We start from the raw sequence: 27,474 nt of genomic DNA, 5'->3' as shown, positions 1-27,474 counted from the left end.
ATGGATATCGCTTCTCTAAAGCCACTTGAGTCCAGGTAAGCTCAGGTGGGGTGGAGGGTGCTGGGGACAGGGCAAGGGGCAGACAGCTAGAACTAGGTTCCCCTTTGGCAGCCAAAATGCCAATGAGCATTTGGTCCCAGGGACTCTCAGCCTCCCTGCCTGTGGTTGCTGGGGCTGCAGCCATTGCCAATGCAGCCACGTCCCGGGGACCTTTCTCTGTGCCCATATGCATGGTTGTTGTCTGGGTTGCAAGGTTCAGTGGGCTGGAGCATGGCAAACGCACACTCCATTCTCCAGAAGCAGTGGGTGAGGGTGTGCAGATAGATCAGGGAAGCCCTTCCCTGTCATAGCTACAATAACTTGAGACATGGGGCCTACCTCTAGTGAGGAGCTGGAGGCCTCTGTTTCACAGGGTAAGGATGGATGGCCTCCATCATTCAGGAAGCTTGGTGTGGCTTGCTTGCCCAGTGCTCCGACTACAGATTTATGATTATCTGGTGAGGGAAGCTAGATCTGGTAATGTGTGATTAAAGTCTCACGTAGTGAAGCCATCTCTCTCGGTTAGGGCATAAGCATGAAATCACTGGGTTAATGTGAAAACAAATGAGCAGGCAGACAAAGAAAGAGCCCAAAGCTCTTTGTCCCTCAATCTCTGGAGACTGGGGGAAATGCTGTGATTGGTCACAGAAGGTATGGAGAAGACGTTGTTTTTTTTTAGTAATGCTGCCACCCTATTCAAACTTTCATCTGTGATGCCCCAACTTCCACATCCTATTGTGGAAAATCTGGACATCCAGTACCCCCAGCTGTTCCTGGATCAATCAGATCCCCTTCTATAGAGTTCTATTTGGGCCTGTTCCCCTGGCCTTAAACTCCAGATTTACCCAGACTCCCCACAGAGCTCACCTGTGCTGCTCAAGGCTTTGTTGGTAGAAATGGGAAAGGTAGCAAACATGTCCTATACTGCTCCCTAACAGGCCTCCTTAAAAAGGACCTTAATACATGCACTAAGGAATTTCAATACACGTATTGAATTTGAGGAATTTCAGGTAGCTTTGCTAGCGGGGGTAAGAGGAGGGCAGAGGGCCTTGTTTCATAGCTCACAAATCATACCACCACAGACCATTGCCTCATAGCTCTAAGACAAAATCTAGCCCTGCTAAAAACCCAGTGTGGGATAGGGAAGGGGAAATGGGGTTTACTCTGCTTTGTCGCTACAAATTGGCAAGGACTGTCTTTCAGAAAGTTCTACATTTCCTCTTCTTACTTGTCCCTCCCCTTCCAAAATGGTCCATTTAGTCCAGTGCACTCTCCATACTAAGAAAGTGTGTGCATGCACACCTCTCTGAGGTGAGTGGTGGAAAGGGAGGGAGGGAGGGGCAGCGGGAGGGGAGAGAGGGAGAGGGTGGGTGTCTAAGTGCGTGAGCTAGTCCATATATGAGGAAGTGTGCTCTTCTAAGGACCTGAGATAGACGTTTTTATTGCAAGTAATTAAGAGTATTACTTAGGAAGCCGGAAGACCACCTCTGACTCCAGTCTCTTGCTTAATGTGCTAGGGGAGAAACCCTTGAGGGTGTCACTCAGGAGTTAAGAAGGGAGATCAGCTCTCTTCCTCCACTGAAGCAATCGATCACAACAAAACTTACAGCCAGCCCTCCCCTGGTCTGTACAATAGGACTAGTGTCTATCTCCAAGACTGTATTAAGCTGTACCTGGTAGGACAAATTCCATTCCTTCATTTGATTCTTTCATGGGTGCTGATGCAATGTGCTTTGTTGCCTTTAATTAAGGCCTAGATTCTGTTTGGAGCTCGGGATGTGTTTTCTTCTTTCTGCCTCCAGGGAGTAGATCAGTAAGTGGTAGATACATTCAGTGGACAGGAGGTTTGGTTTCTGACAAACTTGGTCACAGCTGGTGCTACCGTAATCCTTTGATCAGGAGGGCTCGGCATTAGAGAGCCAATTCAACAGCTGCAACCTGGCTGATGCACAGCGTGGAAATGACGACAGAGTTTCTAAGCCCACTCGTGGTCTAAGATTTTATTGCAGTTTTTCTGCACAAAGCTGGGAGCCAAGGGAGTAACAGATGCTACGCTGGTCCCAAGTCTGATTTGGACCAGCAGGTCATAGAGAAGCAGTGAATGAAAGCATGTATGTGTGCACAGTGAGCAAATGCGTGTGTATGGAGATGTCTGGAAACGTTGCTCTCTCAGTGCTGCTTTAATCATGTATGCCCATTAGCTGTTTATCTAGAGTCACATTAAGTTTCTGCTGGACTGCTGTTTAAAGAAAGCAGAGCATGTTGCCTTCACCAGCAGGGCTGCCGGGCAGCAGACTTTTATGGGGAAAAGGTGGGCAGGAGTTTACTACAAAGTGGCAGGCATTTGCTTCCTCTCCTCTCTTTCTGGCCTACAAGTCACTTTAGTATGGGTGCCATGTTAATCCCCATAACACATGTGCATGTCCCGCAGCCAGACAGGCTCACAATGACAGGGTGGTTGCTAGCTCTACAGTGCCCAAGCTGCTCCTCTAGTTACAATTTAAAGATGTTTTCAAAGTGCCAGCTTACATGCACTGCTTTGTAATAAAGGCAATAAGTGCAGAAAAAGTACTTGAAATTAAAAATAATCTCATCTTATTTAAAAGCATTTCGATCCTTTACAAGAAACCCTGTATCCATGAGCAATCACTCTCCATGTACCCCTACCTGCCCCCTAGCCTTAGGTCACCACTTATCTACTTTCTGTCTCTGTAAATTTGCTTATTATGGATATTTCATGTAAATGGAATCACACAGTATGCGGCCTTTTGTGACTGGCTTGTTTTCCTCAGCATGTTTTCAAGGGTTGTCCATGTTGTAGCATGTGTCAGTAACTTTCCTCCTTTATACTACTGAGTGTGTACCACTCCATGGCATGGAGAGACCACATTTTATCTGTTCATCAGTTGACAGATATTTGGGTTTCCACCTCTTGGCTATTATGAAGAATGTATACATTTGTGTAAAGTTTTTGGGTGGATATATGTTTTTATTTCTTTTGGGTATATACGTAGGAGTGAAGTTGCTGGGTCATATGGTAATTTAATGTTGACTTTTCGAGGAACCACCAGACTGTTTTCTCAAGTGTGCAGACCCTTTTACATTCCCACCAGTAGTGTATGGGGATTCCAGTTTCTCCATAACCTTGTTGACACTTGTTATTACCTAACTTTTTGTTTCTATCTATTCTGGTGGGTGTGAAGTGGCATCTCATGGTTTGCATTTGTAACTCCCTCCTAATGATGGTGCAATCTTTTTGTGCTGTTGGTCATTTGCATATCTACCTTGGAGAAACATCTACTGAGATCTTTTGCCCATTTTTAAGTGAGTTATTTGTCTTTTTATTATTGAATTATTAGAGTTCCTTATGTATTCTAGATACAAGTCCCTTGTCAGATATACAATTTACAAATATTTTCTCTCATTATGTGGGCTGTCTTTTCATTTTCTTGCCAGTATCCTTTGAAGCAGAAGAGTTTTTAATTTTGATGAAATCTATTCCTCTCTTTTTTCTTCTTTCATTGTTTAAGCTTTTGGTGTCATATGTAAGTCTAGGTCATGACAATATCCCCCTGTTTTCTCCTAAGAATTTTAGCTCTTCTATTAGGTCTTTCATCCATTTTGAACTTATTTTTATATGTGGTGTGAGCTAAGAGTCTAACTTCATTCTTTTGCATTTAGCTATCCAGTTGCCCCTACATTATTGTTGTAAAAAGTATTCTTACCCCCATTGAATGATCTTGGCACATTTGTTGCCAATCAAGTAACCATAGATGAATGGGTTTACTGGTGGACTTTCGATTCTATTCCATTGATCTACTTATCTATCCTCATGCCAGTACTACACTGTCTTGATTACTGTCGCTTTGTAGTAAGCTTTGAAATTCTCAGGTGTGAGTCCTCAACTTTGTCATTCTTTTTCAAGATTTTTTGGCTGTTTGTGATCCCTTGCTCTTCACTACAAAGTTGGAAATCAGCAAAAAGTTGTAAGATTCTGGAAAAAAATAAAAACTAAAGACAGCTGGGATTTCCATAGGGATTGCGTTAAATCAGTAGATCAATTTGAGGAGTATTGGGATGTTGACAGGATTAAGTCTTGTAAGCCATGAACATGGACTGTCTTAACATTTACTGAGGTCTTCTTTAATTTCTTTCACTTGTGCCTTAGAGCTTTTGGAATATATGTATTATACACCTTTTATTAAATTTATTCCTAAGTATTTTATTCTTTTCAATGCCATTGTAGGTGGAGAGTTTTTTGTAATTTACTTGTTGGATTGTTCATTGCAAGTATATAGAAAGAATCAATTTTTGCATATTGATCTTGTACCTTGAAACCTTGCTGAGCTTGTTTATTAGTTCTAGTGGGTTTTTGTCATTTTTTATTTTTATTAAGGTATCATTGATATGCACTCTTATGAAGGTTTCACATGAAAACCAATGTGGTTACTACATTCACCCATATAATTGAGTCCACCCCATACCCCATTGCAGTCACTGTCCATTAGTGTAGTAAGATGCCACAGAGTCACTACTTGTCTTCTCTGTGCTACACTGTTTTCCCCATGACTCCTCCACACACCATGTGTACTAAACCTAATATCCCTCAATCCCCTTCTCCCTCCCTCCCCACCCGCCCTCCCCCACCCCTCTCCTTTGGAGTCCCTTCCTTTAGTCCCTTCTTGGAGTCTGTGAGTCTGCTGCTGTTTTGTTCCTTCAGTTTTGCTTCATTGTTATACTCCACAAATGAGGGAAATCATTTGGTATTTGTCTTTCTTCACCTGGCTTATTTCACTGAGCATAATACCCTCTAGCTCCATCCATGTTGTTGCAAATGGTAGGATTTGTTTTCTTCTTATGGCTGAATAGTATTCCATTGTGTATATGTACCACATCTTCTTCATCCACTCATTTACTGATGGACACTTAGGTTGCTTCCATACCTTGGCTATTGCAAATAGTGCTGCAATAAACATAGGGGTGTATATGTCTTTTTGAATCTGAGAACATGTTTTCTTTGGGTAAATTCCTAGGAGTGGAATTCCCGGGTCGAATGGTATTTCTATTTTTAGTTTCTTGAGGAACATCCATATTGCTTTCCACAATGGTTGAACTAGTTTACATTCCCACCAGCAGTGTAGGAGGGTTCTCCTTTCTCCACATCCTCACTAGCATTTGTTGTTCCTAGTCTTTTTGATGTTGGCTATTCTAACTGAAATGAGGTGATATCTCATTGTGGTTTATATTTGCATTTCCCTGATAATTAGCCATGTGGAGCATCTTTTCATGTGCCTGTTGGCCATCTGAATTTCTTCTGTGGAGAATTGTCTGTGCATATCCTCCACCCATTTTTTAATGGGGTTATTTTCCTTTTTGGGTGTTGAGGCATGTGAGTTCTTTATATATTTGGATGCTAACCCCTTGTCGGATATGTCATTTACAAATATATTCCCCATACTATAGGATGCCATTTTGTTCTGCTGATGGTGTCCTTTGCTGTAGAGACACATTTTAGTTTGGTGTAGTCCCATATGTTCATTTTTGCTTTTGTTTCCCTTGCCTGAGGAGATGTGTTCAGGAAAAAGTTGCTCATGTTTATATTCAAAAGAGTTTCGTCTATGTTGTCTTCTAAGAGTTTTATGTCTTCATGACTTACATTCAGGTCTTTGATCCATTTCTAGTTTACTTTTGTGTATGGAGTTAGACAATAATCCAGTTTCATTCTCTTACATGTAGCTGTCCAGTTTTGCCTACAACAGTTGTTGAAGAGGCTGTCATTTCCCCATTGTGTGTCCATGGCTCCTCTATAGTATATTAATTGACCATATATGATTGTGTTTATATCTGGGCTCTGTATTGTGTTCCATTGATCTATGGGTCTGTTCTTGTGCCAGTACCAAATTGTCTTGATTACTGTGGCTTTGTAGTAGAGCTTGAAGTCGAGTAGCGTGATCCTCCCAGCTTTATTCTTCCTTCTCAGGATTGCTTTGACTCTTCAAGTTCTTTAGTGGTTCCATATGAATTTTAGAACTATTTTCTCTAGTTCATTGAAGAATGCCATTGGTATTTTGATAGGGATTGCACTGAATCTGAAGATTGCTTTAGGCAGGATGGCCATTTTGACAATATTAATTTTTCCTATTCATGAGCATAGGATGTATTTCCATTTATTGGTATCTTCTTTAATTTCTTTCATGAGTGTCTTGTAGTTTTCAGGGTATAGGTCTTTCACTTCCTTAGGTTTATTTCTAGGTTTTTTATTCTTTCTGATGCAATTGTAAATGGAATTGTTTTCCTGATTTCTATTTCTGCTAGTTCATTGTTAGTATATAGGAATTGAACAGATTTCTGTGTATTAATTTTGTATCCTGCAACTTTGCTGAATTCATTTATTAGTTCTCATTGCTTTGAGGTGGATTCTTTAGGGTTTTCTACGTATATCATGTCATCTGAAAACAGTGATAGTTTAACTTCTTCCTTACCAATCTGGATGCCTTTTATTTCTTTGTCTTGTCTGATTGCCATGGCTAGGACCTCCAGAACTATGTTGAATAAAAGTGGGGAGAGGGGACATCCTTGTCTTGTTCCATATCTTAAAGGAAAATCTTTCAGCTTCTCGCTGTTAAGTATGATGTTGGCTGTGGGTTTGTCATATATGGCCTTTATTATGTTGAGGTACTTTCCCTCTATACCCATTTTGTTGAGATTTTTTATCATGAACGGATGTTGAAGTTTGTCGAATGCTTTTTCAGCATCTATGGAGATGATCATGTGGTTTTTGTCCTTTTTTGTTGATGTGGTGGATGATGTTGATGGGCTTTCTAATATTGCACCATCCTTGCATCCCTCCAATAAATCCTACTTGATCATAATTGATGATCTTTTTGATGTAGTTTTGAATTCGGTTTGCTAATGTTTTGTTGAATATTTTTGCATATATTATCATCAGGAATATTGGTCTGTAATTTTCTTTTTTTTGTGGTGTCTTTGTCTGGTTTTGGTATTAGAGTGATGCTGGCCTCATAGAATGAGTTTGGAAGGATTTCTTTCTCTTCTACTTTTTGGAGAACTTTGAGGAGGATGGGTATTATTCTTCACTAAATGTTTGGTAAAATTCAGCGCAGAAGCCATTTGGTCCAGGAGTTTTGTTCTTAGGTAATTTTTTTATTACCAATTTAATTTTGTTGCTGGTATTCAAAATTGTTCTGTTCAGATTTTCTGTTTCTTCATGGGTCAGCCTTGGAAGGTTGTATTTTTCGAGAAAGCTGTCCATTTCTTCTAGGTTATCCAGTTTGTTAGCATATAATTTTTCATAGTATTCTCTAATAATTCTTTGTATTTCAGTGGTGTCCGTAGTGATTTTTCCTTTCTCATTTCTGAATCTGTTTCTGTATGTAGACTCTCTCTTTTTCTTGGTAAGTTTGGCCAGGGGCTTACCTATTTTGTTTATTTTCTCAAAGAATCAGCTCCTGCTTTCATTGATTCTTTCTATTGTTTTATTCTTCTCGATTTTATTTATTTCTGCTCTCATCTTTGTTATGTCTCTCCTTCTCCTGACTTTGGGCCTCATGTGTTCTTCTTTTTCTAGTTTCATTAATTGTGGGTTTAGACTGTTCATATGGGGTTATTCTTCTTTCCTGAAGTAAGCCTGTGTTGCAATATACTTCCTTCTTAGCATGGCCTTTGCTGTGTCCCACAGGTTTTGCAGTGTTGAATTATTGTTTTAATTCATCTCCATATATTACTTGATCTCTGCTTTTATGTGGTCATTGATCCATTGGTTATGTAGGAGCATGTTGTTAAGCCTCCAAGTGTTTGTGGGATTTTTTGTTTTCTTTGTGTAATTTATTTCCTGTTTCATACCTTTGTGGTCTGAGAAGCTGGTTGGTACAATATCCATCTTTTTGAATTTACTGAGGCTCTTTTCGTGGCCTGGTATATGATTTATTCTTGAAAATGTTCCATGTGTACTTGAGAAGAATGTGTACCCTGCTGATTTTGGGTGGAATGTTCTATAGATGTCTGTTAGGTCCATCTATTCAAATGTGCTGTTCAGTGCCTCTGTCTCCTTACTCATTTTCTGTCCAGTTGATCTGTCCTTTGGAGTGAGTGGTGTGTTGAAGTCTCCTAAAATGAATGCATTGCAGTCTATTTCCCCCTTTAATTCTGGTAGTATTTGTTTCACATATATAGGTGCTCCTGTGCTGGGTGCATAAATATTTATAATGCTCATTACCTCTTGTTGGACTGACCCCTTTATCATTATGTAATGTTTTTCTCTGTCTCTTGTTACTTTCTTTGTTTTGAAGTCTATTTTTTCTGATACAAGTAGCGCAACTCCTGCTTTTTTTCCCCTATCAGTTGCATGAAATATCTTTTTCCATCCCTTCACTTTTAGTCTGTGTATGCCTTTGGGTTTGAAGTGAGTCTCTTGTAGGCAGCATATAGAAGGTTCTTGTTTTTTTTGTCCATTCTGTAACTCTGTGTCTTTTGATTGGTGCATTCAGACCATTTACATTTAGGGTGATTATCAATAGGTATGTACTTATTGCCATTGCAGGCTTTAGATTGTGGTTACCAAAGGTTGAAGGGTACGTTCCTTACTATCTAACAGTCAAATTTAACTCACTTAGTATACTATTACCAACAGAATCTAAAGGTTCTTTTTTTCTCCTTTTTCTTCCTTCTCCATTTTTATATATTAGATATCATAATCTGTACTCTTTGTCTATCCCTTGACTGTCTTTGGGGGTGGTTGATTTGATTTTGCATCTGCTTAGTAATTAATTGGTCTACTTTCTTTACTGTGGTTCTATTTCTTCAGGTGATAGCTATTTAGGCTTAGGAATGCTTCCACCTATAGTAGTCCCTCTAAAATACACTGTAGAGACTGTTTTGGGGACATAAATTATCTCAGCTTTTGCTCATCTGAAATTGTTTAATCCCTCCCTCAAATTTAAATGATAATCCTGCTGGGTAGAGTATTCTTGGTTTGAGGCCCTTCTGCTTCATTGCATTAAATATATCATGCCACTCCCTTCTGGCCTGTAAGGTTTCTGTTGAGAAGTCTGATGATAGCTTGATGGGTTTTCCTTTGTAGGTAATCTTTTTTCTCTCTCTGGCTGCTTTTAAAACTCTGTCTTTATCCTTGATCTTTGCCATTTTAATTATTATGTGTCTTGATGTTGTCTTCCTTGGGTCCCTTGTGGTGGGTGATCTGTGCACCTCCATGGCCTGAGAGACTATCTTCTTCCACAGACTGGGGAAGTTTTCAGCAATTACTTCCTCAAAGACACTTTATACCTCTTTTCTCTCTTCTTCTTCTGGTACCCCTATAATGTGAACATTGTTCCATTTGGATTGGTCACACAGTTCTCTCAATATTCTTTCATTCCTAGAGGTCCTTTTTTCTTTCTCTGCCTCAGCTTCTTTGTGTTCTTGTTCCCTAATTTCTATTTCATTTAATGTCTCCTGCGCTTCATCTAATGTGCTTTTAAATCCCTCTGCTGTATGTTTCATTTCAGATACTGTATTCTTCAATGTTTGTATCTCATTTCTGAATTCCTCCCTGAGTTCTTGAATATTTTTCTGTAGTGCCATGAGCACATTTATGATTTTTATTTTGAAATCTCTCTCAGGAAGATCGATGAGTTCAGTTTCACTTGGCCCTCTTTCTATTTTTTGTGGGATTTTGGTTTGAACCAAGTTCCTTTGACGTTTCATATTCGAAATCTCTACTCTGTGGAGCTGCTCAGCTCCTAGAGGGATGGTGGGGTCACAGGGGAGTAGTGTTGGTATCTTTTGGGAGGAAAGAGGTCTTTCCTGCTTCTCAGCTGCAGTGCCTATCTCCACTGCCAGGGCCAGTGGGCTGAGCATGCAGGGAGAAGCCTCTGTGCTTTGCACTTCTAGCTACCATAGGTGGGGTTGCCCTCTGGCTGGCCTGGCACAATGGTGGGGGTAGCCAGTTTGCAAGCTGTTGCTGGCTGGGAGGAAGGTGCAGCAGGCTGGGTATCATGGTGGGGGGGCCTCAGATTTGCTTGGCCAGTCAGGTGCATGGAGCACCTGAAGCTCCTGAAAGATCCCAAATGGCTGGGAAGAGTGGACCCAGGCAATTTTGTCCACCTGTCATTTCTCCTGAGCAGTAAGCTCTGTGCAGTCGTTGCCCCTTCAGCAGCCCTCTCGCTGTTAGGAAGTCTCTCAGACTGCCCACCTTTCTTTTATCCCAGAGCAGCCAGATGTGGATCCCTGTTTTCCACAAGCAGCTGGAATCTCAGTCTCTCCAAGTATTCTGCCTGTCTTAGCTTTCCAACCCCACTAATCTCCAGAGCACCATGTAATGTAGGTTCATGCTCGCAGAGCAGATCTCCAGGGCTGGGTGTTCAGCAGTCCTAGGCCTCCACCCCTTCCCTGCTCTGTTTCTCTTCCTCCCTCTGGTGAGCTGGGGTGGGGGAAGGGCTTTGGTTCCCTATGGATCACAGCTTTGGTACATTACCCTTTTCTTGAGGTCTGCTTGTTTCCTGAGGTGTAGACAGTCTGCCACATCCATCTTTCCTGTTGCTTTTTCAGGATTTGATGAATTTGCTATATTATATGTGGTTTTGGGAGGAGGTTTCTATTGTACCTCTCATGCCGCCATCTTTAATCCCCTCCAGTTCTAGTAGTTTTTAATGGATTCTTTCAGAGTTTTATACAGAAGATCATATCATCTGTGATTAGAGATAATTTCACTTTTTCGTGTTCAACAGGATGCCTTCTATTTCATTTTCTTACCTAATTTCCTTGGTTAGCACCCCCAGCACAATGTTGAATAGAAGTGGCAAGAGCAGACATCCTTGTCTTGGTCCTAATCTGAGGGAGAAAGCATCCAGTCTTTCATCATTAAGTATGATATTAGCTCTTGGTGTGTCAGAGATGTCCTCTGTCAAGGTTGAGTGTGTTTATCAGAGAGGATGTTAGATGTTACAAGTGCTTTTTCTGCATCTATTGAAATGACCATGTGGTTTTTGTCTTTATTGATATGGTATGTTACGTTAATTGATTTTCATGTGTTACAGTAACCTACCATTCCTTGCAAGTCCTCCTTGGCCGTAGCATATAATTCTTTTTATACATTGCTGGGTTTGGATTGCTAGTATTTTATTGAAGAACTTTGTATTTATATTCGTATGAGACACTGGTCTGTAAGTTTCTTTTCTTGTGACATGTTTGGTTGACGTTTTTGAAAGGTAACATATATTGCCACATCCCCAAAGGAGTCTTTTGTGTTTCTAGCCTTTCGTTTGTTTCTAACTTTCCCCTGATTTGTCTTAATTGATTGTCATCAACCTGGCTCCATTCCCGATCAGAAGGTATTTCCATCTGTGTTTACCAAGCTGGGGGTGGGGGTGGAGTGGGATGGGTGCATAAGATGATTTTGAAATTAGGACAGATGTATCACAGAATCCTTGTATGAAAGAGGAAAGGACCTGGTGAATGAAGGTCTCCAGGATCTGGGCATATAGTTGATATTGTAAATCAGAACAAAGACACTAGAGAGAAATTTGGGTGTGAAAGATATTTTATGACTCTCACCTTAATAATAGAAAGACTCAAGGGCTTCCCTCCCATTCTACAGGGTTGCCATTGTTGAATTGTACATGTTAAATGGGTGAATTGTATGGTATGTAAGCCATACCTCGGTGAAACTATTATATAAAAAAGACGTGTTGATCATTTAAAAAATTAAAATCCTACAGAAGTACATAAAGTGGAATATGAAAGCCCCCGTTCTGTCCCTAGTGCCATTCTTCAGTGGAAACCACCACTAACAATTTGGTGGTTATCCCTCCAGACTTTTTTCTATGGACGTAAACTGTGTACGTATGTAATATGCATATATATATGGACCATACCATTCTTTATTTTATCATTTACTATGTCGTGGACAATTTTCTATGCCAGTGCATATGCATCCCTGCCCTCCTTCTGGAATGTCTATGGTCGGTCATACTATGGATTATATATGTGTCTTTGGTTCCTATGGCCCTTGGCTGCTTTTATAAGACCTTTTCCTTCCTGTCCAGGCCCAAGAGCAGCATGGGGAACAGAGTCCTGTCCTCTGACAGCTTTTTCATGGTGGAGCCTCAGCCTGAAAGATCAGCAAGTAAAATACACTCCTCTCTGAAGCCCCAGAGAGACAGGCCTCTGCAGGTAACAGAGAACTCCAGCGTCAGAGCGTAAATGGACTACTACACTTCCATTCCCTACTCCTACCCTGCCAGAAGACAAGGTGGAGGGATTTGGCTCTGCTTCTCAGCTGATTCCACCTGACAGGGCTCTTGTAAACATTAGATAAGGGAATGTATGAATATATGATGTGCTAATCTAGTGTCCAGCATACAGTTTTGGCCAGTATTACCATATTCACTTTATGACACTGATATTCCACTGTTAATGTGCAGGCATTCCAACTCCCATGTTTTTTTCTTCTTCTACAGAGATCGCATCTTTCCAGAACTTGGTCTGCAGCTGAGACTAGTAGAGCACCTGGAGCTATGACCCGATACGTGCCTGGAAGTGGAATCTGGATTGCAGGCTCCAAGTTCTCTGGGGTAACAGAGTGGTATTGTTCAAAGTATGGCAGCTGAGTCAGACAACACGCAAAGCTGTGCTTGAATTCTTTCTCTGCTACTTACTGGCTCTGTGACCTTGAGTTGATTGCTTACTCTCTTTGAATCTTCCTTTCCCATCTACAGTGGCCATAATATTCATATCTACTTCAAAGGGTTTCTTTTGAGGATTAAATAAAGACTCAGAGACATTAAAGGAATGGCTTGAGCTCATCCAGATAGCAAGTGGTAGACCCTGGAAATCTGACCCAGATGTGTTGTCTGACCGCAAAGCCCACGGCTTTTCCATTATTGCAGTCTGTAAGATGCTCAGCTTCTTCGTACCTGCCTCAACAGGGAGAAGGGTATCCTTTTGGTCTCCATAAAATATAGTACATCGGACAGTCTCTTACCTCCAGCTACTCTTAACCATTGCTCAGTTAGACTCTCCTGGAGCTCTGATCTAGGAAAACTCCACGGGGACCTGGAGATACTGCCAGGGAGATAACCCTTAGTGGCTACTTTCCTCCTTTCAGTCTGTGGGTGGGATTATACCCAAAGATCCCTGTGCAACTGGGAAGGCCACATAAGGAGGAGACCCTTTCTCCACTGGGGAGCTATTTTGCCCTTAGCAAAATGTAATTGGCACTTATTTCTGACATGACTGCTTCAGACCACATCTCTTACTCTAGTTTCCGTACTGTGTGTGGAAGTTCTGCTGGGTACAGTAGCCACGAAGGGTGGAGAAGTGAACACTGAGACGGTCACCAGTGGTGCTGACCTTACGGTTTTAAAGCAGCCCCTAGGTCAGCATTCTCTGCCCTCTTGCACCACAGCAAGAAAAGTCATTTCTGTGAACTTTTCAGTCTTCGATTTTAAGTATCAAGTCCAGTTGTCACTTGTCTCCACAGCTATACTCCCTTGCCACCTAGTGGCAAAAATCCAGGTACACATGACCACATGCACAGGGTTATTTCTTATTTTCAGAAAGGGGAAACTTGTTTCCTGGACTCCTCCCTCGTTTCCTCCTATCTTAGTCCCAGCAACAGAGATATTCTTACAGCACAGTCCTATTTTTTTTAAGGCTATTTTTTTTTTTTGCGAAAATTAAAGGTAAAAATTCTAGGGGCACTTCCTCTCACAATGAAGGGGATGGGGAAAGCTACAATAGCCTAAAGGCCAGTTTTCTTCAACGTCTGGTTTGGGCCCATACCTCACACCTTTGGCCTGCTCCATTATTCCCTCCCCTGGGAAACAGGGCTGAAGAGAGTGTTGGGTGTTAGCAGAACCTGAATCATCAACAACAGATTAATCTTCGCATGGGAAACCTTAAGTGCCAAAGTGACAACCCTAAATAACAGGGTAGTTGACAGCATTAAGTCAAGGGTCCTGATACCCAGAGCTGCACACAACCTGGGCATGTATGGAATTGGCCAGTGGTTGGGTCCCTTGAAAGGACAGGATTCTTAACGGATTAAATGACATTCGGAGCAACTGGGAGACTGCGGGAGCAGAAATTCAGGATACAGTTTTCTATTAGAAGTGCCAAGACTGAACCAGTTTTTACCACTGCCAAACTTTGATCTGATGTCCTATTGCAAGTGTTAGGGGTGTGGGTGCCTAGATTACTCTCCACAGAATTTCATGTTCTATTTGAGGACAAGTAGATACAAAGATGTAATAGCAGATTCTTAGCATTTTGTTGAATCAAAGTGAATTCAGTAACTTAAGAAACCGAGGCAAAGGAGTTTTTCTCACTGATCACAGGCCCGACTGCCCCTTTGCAGCCCTTCTTAAGGAAGCAGGCACACCATCTCGTCTGGTGGTTGCCTTTAAACTTCCTGAACTTGAGTATGGGGCATCCACTTCCTGGCCCTTGTAGTTAGGAGACAGGCGTGCACAATGTTTAAGAACGTGGGCTATAAAGTACCTCAATGTAAAACACTTTTTAAATAAAAATAAATAAAGTGAAGAGATGTGACAAATTGGAAAATAAACAAACATGAATTGGAATAAAGAAAGAAAAATCCACTCTTTAGCTGCTATTGATTTAGACAGATATAGGACCACTTTTCTTGGGGGCCCTTGTTAAGTCTACAGGTGTCGTCAGCCTTCTGACTTATTCTAGTAGTGCCTAAATGTGAATTCCATTGATTGAGTTAGCTATTTAAAAAATGAACACTTGTTGAGCACATAGAACTGAGGATCACTTCTTCTAGCAACTCTGTAGAGTTGGTGTCATTAGCTCCATTTTAGCAGTGAGAAAAGCAAAGCTCTGAGTTCTAGCAACTCTTTTAGTAAGTGTGAGAGAATGGCCTTGAGTATCTGTTCTCTCACACAATTTTCTGTGATCTCTTGCCTGCAGCTCTCCGAATCTGAGACTGTGGCTCTGGAATAGGGCCCAAGTATCCATATATATATTTTAAAACACTCAGGAGCCAGTGCTCAAGCAAGCTCTTGAAATCTCTGGGACAAGTGCTGTCTTGCAAGGCAGCTGTTAGGACACTTCAAATCTGCTTCCTGGAGCTCCTACTGATTGGCCCAGTCCTATGTTGCAGGAACACACAGGTAGCCTAAGTGACAGCCCTTCAGATACTTCAGATGTTCTTCAGAGGCATCTGCTGAAGGTACCTGGGACCCCTTCCTAAGAGATAGTCTAACAGTCTTCAGACTCCAAATCTGTTATTTCTTCACCCAGACGTGTTTTACTGAGGGAGCAGAGAGGTGAGGTGAGGATTAAAGAACAGGTTGTTGATGAGGTGCTTACGTGAGGAGAGAAATATTTAAAAAGCACATAGGCTATAAGGACAAGCAGAACTTTCCAATGCTTGCTCTGTCACTGTGACAATTAGGGACAGTCATGTCACCTGTCAGACACAGTTTCTCCCCTCTGTGACATGGAGACCCCAAGATCAAATGCTTCAATGAATTGCTGTAAGGTCCAAATGAAATATATCTATGGAGAGCACTCCCTGCCTGGCAAGGAGAAAGATTTCAAATCAATCACCTAACTCTCCACCATAGGGAACTAGAAAGAGAAGAGCAAACTAAACCCAAAGGTAGCATGAAGAAGGACATAATACAGATTAAAACAGAGTGAAGCCTTCAGTCACTCAGTTGGCAGTACTGTAGCTATTAGTATTAGAATTGGCCTTGGGGATGCTGAATCCCCAGGGCCTATTCTCAAGAGCCCCCAGTGGTGCTTGGTAGTACTAAGGGGGCTCCTTAGACACTGGCCAGGGGTACCCCAGGGGTAGAACCTTGGCAAATCCTCATTGCGGCCTCTCGTTGTTGGCTCTGAGAGTTTGAAGGCCATCTGTCCTGAGGAGGAGCAGAGCCTATGACAGGAGCAAACACGTGAGCTCCATGACAGCACGGACTTTGTTTTGTTCAGTGCTGTAGGCCCAGTGCCAAGAATGAGGTGGCACATTGTAGATGGTTAGCTAGTACTAGTTAAAGATCAAATCAGGGATTCTGATCTTCACCAAGAGGACCAGGGCAGGGACAAGTGCCTCAAATTCAAGTGTACCATGAGCTTCCCACGGGAATGAACTAAACTAGTCTACTGAAGCCCAAGGAAAACACAAATGATCAGTTTCATCCCTTCAGGACTAGTAAAGCAGTTCTAACCAGGACTAGTTCTGCAGATTTTCTAAAAATCCAAGAAAATCGGTCTGAACAGGATTAAGATAAGCAACCAACACAGTTGGTTAGACAAGACCCGATCCAGCCAATTCCTGTAATGACAGGAGCAAGGATTGTACTTTGGATGCCACGCCCAGATCAGAACCCAAAGACTCCCCCCAGCCCCACTAGAACTGGACTTTCAAAGGCAGAGCCAAAATCAAAATAAAGATCAGACTCAAGGAAGACATATAGTTAACACCAGCAGGGAGTAACACCAGAAACCTGGCTCTAATCAAACAAACAATCTGAAGTTTCTGTCTTTGGGGATTGGCAAAGGTGTGCAGCAGCCCAGAGTGTGAAACAAAGCTGTTGGTCTTTGGTTTGAGTAGGTACTAGAAGGGAAGGCAGGGAGGTAGGAGAGTCTTTCCTCCCTTCACATTTTTTCACTTCGGATTCCTAGTCCTTCGACCATTAAAGCAACAAGAGAACACCAGTAATTTGAGGAAAGCACACGAGTTTTACCGTTTTTCCTTCCGTCCTCCTCATTGACAGATCCCACCACGGCGCCCACGCCCACCTAGCATCAGCCCACCTCGTATCCGATTTGATTCAGTCTCCAAGGTTTTTGAAGAACTCTCAATTGGTGATAAGTCATGGAAGAGCCCACAAAAGAAGGCTTCACCACACAAGTTCTCAACTGTGAAGAAGGTGAGTGTTAGCTGCGTCCTAAGTGGCACAGGTTAGAGGTGTAATTTCTTTTTGCACTCTCTTTTTCTCCTGATATAGCTCCATAATAGGGGAAGGAACTGCCATTCTTGCCTTTTGATTTGCATAGCAGTTTACAGGCTGTGTCCCATTTTACACACCGAATAATCAGCACTTTCATTTATAAGCGATGGAAGACGGTATTTCACAAAAAAAATAGTCATCTGCAGATGTTTTCCGTTATTTCAGGAAGAAAAGAGTAGAGACTTTCATGGGAATAAAGCCTCTGCAGTTTCAAATGCCAAAATCTCAAAGGTTAAGGTGTGTAGTATCGTTGGCTAGACACCTACCCACATGAAAAATGACTTGACACATGAGAGGGCATGTATGTGTATTTCATACATGTAGGTTTGTCAACCAAATAACATCCATCAGCAACTGGAAAACTAGTAGATTGTCTCCCAGAATAACATATCCATTCTCAAACTAATGTGTGGTTAATCTGATGGGTCGCTGTTGAATACTGAGAGGGCTTTTTAGAGTAAAGCACAGACTGGAACAATTAACCTTGGGAACTAAAAATTAAACAAAAGCAGTTGATAATGAAGATAATTAGCCAGTGAGCACAAAGCTCTGTTTTGATGTTAAAAGATCCTATGGAGGGAAGTGGCCTTCAGTTAGGTATGTTAGCCAAAAACGAAAGCAATTAGGTTAGCACCAAAGTTAAAGCACAGGCTGGTGGTGGGTGGCTACCGATGCTCACTGGTTTATGGATTTAGGCTATGACCAAGTATTTTCTGTGGGATACCACTAAGTAGGATGAATTAGGACAGAGTCTGAGTTGGTGGAAGGATTGAATTAGATAACGCTTTTCACTGTTGTAAGATACATATAACGTAACATTTAGTGAAAACATGCAATTCAGTGGCCTTAGGTACATTCACAGTGTTGTGCAACCATCAGTACTACCTAGTTCCAGAAACAGTTTTGGTTCCCACAGACAGAATCCCCATACCCGTTAAGGAATCACTCATTATTCCTAACACCTCTCAGCCCTTGGCAACCACTAATCCACTTTCTACTGCTGGATTTGCCTATTCTGGGTACTTCATACACATATAATCAAGTGCTCTGTGGCCTTTTGGGTCTGCCTTTCACTTAAAAAAATGTTTTTGAAGTTCATCTGTATTGCAGCACATATCAGTACTCCAATCCTTTCTAATGGCTGAATAATACTCCACTGTAGGATGTACCATCGTTGGCTTAACTATTCATCCATTGATGGGCATTTGGGTCCTATCCACCTATTGGCTATTGTGAAAAGTGCTGCTGTGGACATTCATATACAAGTCTTTGTTTGAGCACCTGTTTTCTGTTCTTTTGGGTGTATACCTGGGAGTGGAATTGCTGGGTCATATGGTAATTCTACGTTTAGCTCTCTGAGGAACCACCAAACTGTTTTCCCCAGCAGCTACTCCCTTTTACATTCCCACCAGCTATGTATGAGGGTTCCAGTATCTCCACATTCTGGCCAACATTTGTTGTTTTCTACTTTTAGAAAACGTAGTCATTCTGGTGGGTGTGAAGTGGCATCTCACCGTGGTTTTGATTTGCACTTTCCTAGTGACTAATGATGTTAAAGCATCTTTGCATGTGCTCATTGGCCATATCTTCTTTGGAGAAATGTCTGTTCAAGTCCTCTGTACCCTTTTAAATTGAGTTGTTTGGGTTTATTTTGTTGAGTTGTAAGAGTTCTTTATATATTCCAGATGCCAGATCCTTATCAGATACACGATTTATAGATGTTTTCTCCATTTGGTTGGTTGTCTTTAAACTCTAGCAAGAGAACAAAACTGATGGAAATTTAAAAAATTTTGGTGAAATCCAATTTATTGATTTTTTTTCTTTTGGTACTTGTGCTTTTAGTGTCATACCTAAGGAACCAAATATAAGAACATGAGCACTTATCCCTATGTTTTCTTCTAAATGTTTTAGCTCTTATATTTAGGCCTTTGATCCCTTTTGAGTTAATTTTCATATATGCTGTGAGGCAAGGGTCTAAGTCCATTCTTTTGCAAATCACTATCCAGTTATCCCAGTCCCATTTGTTGCAAAGACTTTCCTCCATTTAATGGTCTTGTCATCCTTGTTGTAAATCAACTAGCCATCTGTGGGTTTATTTCTGGATGCTCCGTTTTATTCCACTGATCTATATATGTCTGTCCTTACACCAGTACGACACTGCTCTGATGACTGTAGCTCTGCAATAGGGTTTGAAATCAGGAAGTGTGAGCCCACCAATTTGGTCTTCTTTTCCAAGATTGTTTTGGCTATTTGGGGTCCCTTGCAATTCCATATGGATTTTACAATCAGTTTTTCCATATCTTCAAGACGCACATTGGGATTTTGCTAGGGATTTCATTGTATGTGTAGATCACTGTGGAGTGTCACATTTTAGCATTAGGTTTTCCAATACATGAACATGGACTGTCTTTCCATTTATTTCTTCAATTTAGGTCTTCAAATTAGGTCTTTAATTCCTCTCAGTCATGTTTTGTAGTTTACAGTGTGCAAGTCTTGCACCTTCTTGATTAAATTTATTTGCAAGTATTTTATTCATTTTGATGCTATTGTGAATGGGTGTGTTTTCTTAACTGCTTTTTTGGATTGTTCAATCCAAGTACATAGAAATGCAACTGATTTACATGTGTTGATCTTGCATCTCTCTCAACTTGGTTAATTTGTTTATTAGCGCTAATCAATTTATGAGGATTACTTCGAATTTAAATTTTTTGACAATCTTTTAATCACTTTTTTTCACATTGTGACTCTCTCTCTCTGACACACGGATGAATAGAAAAGGGTCCAGAATCATTTGTGACATGGGCTGCTGCCACTTGGTCCCTGCTTTGGATTTTCTTAGGTCTGCAAGTCCTAGGAGATTTCACCTTATCCCTAATTTATAGAAGTGGATGTGGAGAATGAGAGAATAACTTGCCCAAGGTCACATGGTAAGTGAGTGATGGAGCAGGGATTTGAACCCAGATCTATCTGACCTCATTCACTTGAAAAATAAATCATTTTGACTCTGATTGGAAAAGATATATGCACCCCTATGCTTACTGCTGCGTTATTTACAGTAGCCACAGTATGGAAGCAACCAAAGTGTCCATCAACAGACGAATGGATAAAGAAGAAGAGGCACACACACACAATGGAATATTATTCAGCCACAAAAAAGAAAGGAATCCTGCCATTTGCAACAACATGGATGGACCTAGAGGGTACCATGCTAAGTGAAATAAGCCAGGTGGAGAAAGACAAATACCACATGACTGACTTACATGTGGAATCTAAGACAAAAGCAAAACAAAACCAACAAAACAGCAGTAGACCCATAGACACTGAGAAGTGACTGGAGGGTGGGTTGGGGAGGGTGGGAGAAATAGGTGCAGGGAATAAAGAGGCACAAAATCTCAATCATAATGGAAATTAGTCATGGGGAAGGAAGTGCAGCATGGTGAATATAGTCTGTAGTTCTGTAACATTTCTATGTTCACAGATAGTAACCTCACGAGTTTGGGGGAGGATTTAATAATGTACATACCCAAGAATGGACTAACAGTTACCAAAGGGAAAGGGACTGGGGAGGATGGGTGGGAAGGGAGGGATAAGGGTGGGAAAAAAGAAAGGGGGCATCACGATTAGCATGTATAATGTTGGGGAGCATGGGGAGGGCTGTACAACACAGAGAAGACAAGTAGTGATTCTACAGCATCTTACTATGCTGATGGTCAGTGACTGTAATGGGGATTGTGGGGGGTACTTGGTGAAGGGGGTGCCTAGTAAACATAATGTTCTGCATGTAATTGTAGATTAATGATAACAAAATTTTAAAAAATGTACTTACCTGTTGAATCACTACGCTGTATACTTGAAACCAATTGTCGTGCCAATGGGTTTCAGCCCCAGGCAAGTTCGCTATGGATTCAATGTGACCAAAGAAATTGAGAGCAAAACGTTCTTGGGATGAAAGGGTTATACCCAACTTTATTTCCAGGTGCCAGGTCAGTCACTAAAATCCCATTCACTCAGAGCGAGTCTGCATGCAGGAAACTGGCCTCTCCCCTTGCCTCTAGGCCCCTCTGTCTGCACAGTTGTCCTCTGGGCCTCTCTGCACAGTCGTCCTGCACGGCCGTCCTCTGGGCCTCTGGGCCTCTGTCCTCAGCACTGCCACCACTCCAGCCTCTGCTCTGCTCTCCTGCAGCCTTGTAGCCCTGCCACCATGTCATGCCTAGAGCACTGGGTGGAGCTCTTTATATAGAGTCAACAGCCATGTATTTCCCACAGGTGTGCAGTGAGCTAGTCAACCAGGGCCAGGTGAGAATCCTGGCCACAGGAACTCTCATTTTATCCACACCAATGTATGAGCATAAAGAGTTGTATATTTACCTTTGGATGCATGTCATAAAGGCTTGCACTAAGCATATTCTGGACACTATTCAGTCCAGTGCTACTCTGACATTTCCAAAGCTGCACTGTAATGATCTGCAAACCTTGTTTACACTAAACCACTTTCAACCCTTTCAATGTAAGGGCTGAACCCTTCATCTTTTTCTCTCTGTCCCCAACCCCCGCCAAAACCCCACTGTCTTTCTTCTTTGGGGCTGGAAAGGCATAATTCATGCTTCCACTAGAATCCCTGCAAAGAAGCCAAACAGGATTTTAGTTCAGCTCCCAAGTCTAGTGAAACAAGTTTGGAAATTCCAGCGCTGCCAAGAACATGACTACTGTCAGGCCTAACAACCCCAATTTCAGGTTTATGAGCTTGCAGTGTGGTTCACTGGCTTTCAGCATGTTTCAGAGAGTCCCTGTAGCAAATCACTCAGAGATCAGCAACTTCAAATCTAGGTGAACCACTTCCAGTAGATGAAATGATCACCAGGTGACCGATGCCTTCGGACATAATTATCATCGCTAATGGTACTGTTACGCTCCCAGTGCATGCCATTTGGATATCAAGGACTTTTTTGTTGGTGCTTTTCTCTTTGGCAACAATGCAGGGCTGGGTAGAGAGCACGTCAGTCTGATTCAAGGGCTTTCTTTTCCTCTTTCAGGTGGAACCAAAGCAGGGGGAACCAAGCTTTCCATGGGTTTCTGAAGAAAAGAAGAGTATAACCAAAGGAAAACAAGCTGACCAAAAGAAGCTGAAAATAGGCAGCACAGGTTGGCACAGCTGCACCCTCCTCCAGAAACACGTTATTAGGAGCTAATTGCACAGTGCTGTGTGATAGGAGCTGTGTAAGGAGAATTACCCAGGCCTGCTGTCTTTGGTCCTCAGGGAGCTTTCAGTTGAAGATGCACACTATCGTGGTCCAGGTTTCTCCATATAAACTGCCTATTTTATACAATCGCCACTTGTGTGGGATTTGGGAAAAGGATCACTCACACTTGGATCCCTGTTTTCTCTAACTGAATTCCCAACCAGAGAGAGATTTTTGTGCTTGTCTGGTTTTAAGTTTCTTCGATCCTCTTTAAGGCTAATGTACATGTTGAGCTCCTCAATGAGCCCAGATATTTGAGCGCAGCCAGGGATTTCCCCTTCAACATTGTCCCTTAGCAATAGAACCAGACTATAATAACAGAATTGGCCAAAGCTAGTTTTTTTATAGTTGCTTTATATAGAAAGGAAAGGTCTTGTGTTACAGTGAGACCAGTTCCCATACCCATGGACAAAGAGGACTTGGGCAGCTGCAGACAGTTGTCCTTGGCAGCCAACAGCATCCAATCCCTAAATCACAAATACCACTGGAGCAAAAATCTGTGCATGTGCATGTGCATGTGCGTGTGTGGATGCGGATGTTGGCTCCAGCTGATGGCAACCTAATTCCAAGCAATACATGATAAAACAAAATTCCTGTATTCTACACATTAAATCGAATAGTTACTTCACGTTTTTGCCCACAAAGGATTTCTCACATGGGTCCAAAGACCGGGTATTCCTAAACACAGTTTTCTATGAAATCTAACCAAACCACACAACTGTTCTATAAAAAGAAAGGAAGGAAATGGATAATACTAATTTACTTAATCTTTTTTCATATTTACTTTTAATAGTTGTCCCTTTTTTGGACAGATGATAAGACTGGTTCAGATACTTTGATTGGTTTTCCATATAATGGGAGTGGTTTGGGGTGCAGGCAGCTATACTCAGTGCTGAATGCTGGATATGAAACCACTAGGTGGAGTTAGGGGTGCAGTGGATGATAAGGGAGGAAAGGCAGCGAGGGCCCTCCCACCTGGAATCAAACTGAGTTCCTTAGTAAAAGTACTAGAGAGAAGAGGAGCTATCCGTACAACTGCTGCCTTGTGCTTGACCTGAATGAAGGCCATAGACTGATGGCAATTGTTAAGGCCTTCCAAGAATGGCTTTGCATGTGTATTTCATCAGATTATTTTAATACAAGAGAGTAAAAGGCAGAAGAAAAGGGGTTCCAGATAGCCCAGATATATCTGGGTCCCTACCTCCCAGATAACCCCCGTTGACATTTTTCTAACAAATAAAAAATTTCTGCACATATGAAAATTAAGTAGAATGAAGTAGAAAAATATGCATATGAAGTAGAAAGCAAAATTTCCCTTTACCCTGCCCCAGTCAGTTTCCTAAAAGGTAATCATTACAAGTTCAGAAAGTGCCTTTTGACATGTCTCACATCCAACTGTGGACCAGACCATTGATAACAATGGTGATGAGCCAACCTTGGAATCAGTTCATAAAGCTGGGATTTCACTTTGATTTAAAAATATCCAGCTGCAGAAGGCTAATGGTGACCAAGTTCCTAGCTTCTGAATAGCTACTTCAATGTACTAGAGAATTTGAGAGCAAACTGGTACTCTTTGGGCCAGGACAGAGTATTCTTATTTTAGGAAGTCAAAAGCACACACTTCCTTATTTCTATTTGGTATAGGTCCTTCAAGCCCCGAGGAGAACAACAAAACTGAGATTTGTGATAAGAAGACAACAGCTCAGGCTGCGAGCACAGATGCTGCCGGCAGCCGGGGCTACCCACTCTGTGCAACATACAGAAAACGACGTGGAAGGAAAGGATGGAGCACTTCAGGAATGAGTGGCCAGCAGAAGGAGTTTTAAGCAGTGCAGCCCAGGGTTTGGCCTGGTTGAGGGAGCTGGGTCCCTATCTTCTGAAAAGACTGCCCAGAAGTGCTTTTTCTATCACCAGCCCTTGGAGGAGCAAGTTGTGGGGCAGCCCACAACTCCACAAACAGAAACCGCTGTTCCCCAGCATTTGCTTTCAGATAAAGACAACATGGGAAGGAGAGATGCTGGTACTGATTTTGAAGCCAGAGAAGCATCAGCATCACAAGCCATACCTGCAGACATAGAAGAATCCCTGGCTAGTGGCCCATCACCATACCACGAAGATGGGGCTTCTGGGGCCGAGAAGACAGAAGCCAGAACTTCTCTTTTACCAGTGGTGGAAAGCCCTTCTACAACCCAGGAAGATGTTGTTTTTCCGGTGGCAGTGGGGGCTCAGGGGTTTATGGATCCTTCTCGTAGTCAGGCAGAAGAGGAAGGAGCTTCCTGCCTTGATTCAGCAAGTGTCCAGTTGAAAGTGGAGTCGGTTTAAGACATCCCAACTGGCTGCAAAGAACAGCCTCCTGGGCATGTTCTCCAAGACTTTACTGCAAGCATTTCAGGTATGGCAAATGTTTTGGTGGAGGGAGGCATTTCTGCAGAGAGGCTGCCTCCCAGAAGCCTTTCTCGGTCTTTGGAAAAGTCCAAAGCTGAAGTCGCCTCAGGTTCAGAGAGCATGTCAGAGGCAGGGAGTGTTTCTGAGCAGCAGATGGCTCCCAGAGACTCTTTCCAGTCCTTGGAGGACCCTGGAGAGGAACAAGAAGTCTCCTCAGGTTCAGAGAGTGCATCAGAAGAGGATGCGGCTCCCAGAGACTCTTTCTAGTCCTTGGTGAAGCCTGAAGATGGTCAAGAAGTCTTCACAAAATCAAAACGTTTTGTGGAATTGAGTTCTGATGAGCAGCTGACTCCCAGATGCCCTTCCCAGCCCTTGGTTAGGCCTAAATTCCAGCCACAGACTAGGACCCTTGACTCAGTGAGTGCTTCAGTCAGATGGAGTGGTCCTGTGGAGCCAGTGCATCCCAGATACACCTTCCAGCCCCAAAGTTGAGCAACAAGCCTCTGCTGCTCCAGAGAATGCCAAGGCTGAGGAGAGCATTTCTGTGGAGGTGCAGCCTCCTAGATGCCCTTTCCAGGCCTGGGAGAGCCCTATATTGGAGCAACAAGTCTCTGTAGGTCCAGAGAGTGCCGCCATGGAGTGGTGCATTTCTGTGGAACCGCTGCCACCCAGAGAGCCTTCTCAGCCCCTCATGAGACCAGTAGCCAAGCAGGGAGTCTATTCATGTCCAGTGAGTGCTCCTGCAGAATGGCATGGTCCTGTGGAGCGCAGGCCTCGCACATATGCTTTCCAGCCCTGGGGGAGCTGCCACTTTGAGCGCCTAGCCTTTGTGGGTCCAGAGAGCATCGCGGCTAAGAGGAGCATTTCTATGGAGCAGAGGCCTCCCAGAATGCCTTCTCAGTCACGGATGGAACCAGTAGTCCACCAACCAACCTCTGCAGGTCCAGAGAGTGTCGCCATTGAGGAGGGTGCTTCTAAAGAGCTTTCCCCAACCACTGTGAGGTGTAAAGTCCAGCAACTGTGCTCTAGTTTTTAGAGTGCTGCTGTTGAGGCGGGCGTTTCTGGGAAGCCACCTCTTCCCAAATGTCCTATCCAGTTCTCAATGGGACCTAAGGTTCAGGAAATGTCCTCATGTCTAGAGAACACTGCTGCGGAAAGAGGCATGCCTAAGAAACTGCTAGTTTCCAGGGCTCCTTCCCAGTGGTTCGTGAAGTTTATGGCACAACAGATCTCAGAGAAACCTGCTACTGAGGGAGGAACTTATGCAGATCCTCTGTCTTCAAATCAACCTCCCAAATCTTTGTCCAAGCCTAAAGCTGAGCACCAAGTTTTTGCAGGTGGGGAGAGTGCCAGTATGGAGGGAGGCATTTCTTTGAAGCTGCTGCCTACAAAATGCCCTTCCCAGTCCCTGCAGTGGCCTGAAGGCCCGCAAGAAGTCTTCTCACAGTGAGAGAGTGCTCCTGTGAAGCAGAGGAGATCTGAAGAGTAACTGCCTCCCAGACACCTTTCCCAGGCCCTGGGGAAGCATGAGTACCAGCAAGAAGCCCCCTCGCTTTCTGATAGCTCTCCTTAAGAGTGGAGGAGTTCTGAAGAGCAGCTGCCTTCCAGAGACCCTTTCTAAGCCAGGGATGGGGCTAACTTCCAGCCACAGATTTCCTCAACAAGCTCAGCGAGTGCACCTGTAAAGTGGAGCAGTTCTAAGGAGCGTCTGCCTCCCAGACACCCTTTTCAGGCTTTGGCAGACCCTGAATATCAGCAACAGGTTTATTCAAGGTCTGTGACTGCTGCTGCTGAGGGAACCATTTTTGAGAGCAATCCCAGCAGCTGGCCCCTACCAAGAGGCCCAGCTTCTCCAGACAGAACCAAGAAACACAGCCAAGGCTTCAGAGAGCTCACTGAGAACATCCCAGCTTCTGCTACCGAATCGTTCACCACCACCCCTGCCTGGCAAAGTCCACTTCTGTGGGCACTGACTCTCAGAAGGACGTTGTTGAGAGTAGTGATCAAGATAACAGCCACTCAAGCTTATCTACCAATTGTTCTGATATTGAAAACCTTTTTGGAGCCCAATTGAGAAACGTCCCTTCCTCGCAGAGGTACAGGTGTGAGAAACAAGATGAAACAAGAAAAAATTTACCGAATTTCCTTCATTCTCCTTGGGCCTGAAGTCATTCTCCTTAGGTAGTGAACAGCAAATCAGAAGAAGTGCTTCGCAGGGGCTCCTGAGCACCACAGAGGATTGCCCCATGATATCTGGCCTTGCAGAGTAGCAACACAGCAGGTCCAGATCTGAAAGCATGGCCAAGAAGCAGCCTGCTTACCAGATCCCAGGAAAGACTTTATCTTTGCAGATGGCAAGTAGGCACCAAGTGGAGGGAAAACTGGAAATCAGTCTTGAATGAGAGGCAGTCTGTCCTAGCCTTGCCTGCTGAGCTGTTGCTTTGATAGGGCTGGCTTGTGGATTTAGGGGCAGCATAGTGGTTCATTCTAGATTAGTGGATTTGGAGGTGGTTAATTTTGAGTCTTCCACTTCTCAAGGGGGTCTCCTCTGGACATCTATCCATATTCTGCAATGGGCACAGGACCATCTCCCCATTCACTCAACTCCCACCCTCTGTATACCTTACATTTAGATGGGATTTTATGCTTTTCTCAACTGTATTTTTCATGTATTATGCTTCCCCCAACACCAAGTATACTTTCAAAGCCAACTCATTAATAAAGCACTATGTTCAGCCTCTCGGCTTGAAATCTTAAGTTACTGTGAACGTTTGTACTTCCGCAGTACAAACTGCTTCGAATTCTCT

General features: G+C 42.9%; 1 protein-coding gene across 1 annotated transcript; it reads left to right on the top strand.

Annotated features, from left to right (window-relative positions):
• Nucleotides 1-27,474, top strand: KIAA1210 (KIAA1210 ortholog). The gene is given in 11 exon segments (XM_057495384.1): nt 1-35; nt 12,102-12,228; nt 12,516-12,629; nt 15,185-15,253; nt 16,806-16,961; nt 22,076-22,184; nt 23,927-24,095; nt 24,097-25,146; nt 25,148-25,671; nt 26,290-26,622; nt 26,625-27,474. Coding segments are annotated over 11 exon segments (2,895 nt in total). The 3' UTR covers nt 26,834-27,474.

Source organism: Manis pentadactyla, chromosome X (assembly GCF_030020395.1).
Source record: "Manis pentadactyla isolate mManPen7 chromosome X, mManPen7.hap1, whole genome shotgun sequence".
Classification (NCBI taxonomy): Eukaryota; Metazoa; Chordata; class Mammalia; order Pholidota; family Manidae; genus Manis; species Manis pentadactyla.
This window is presented reverse-complemented; position numbering and strand designations above follow the sequence as displayed.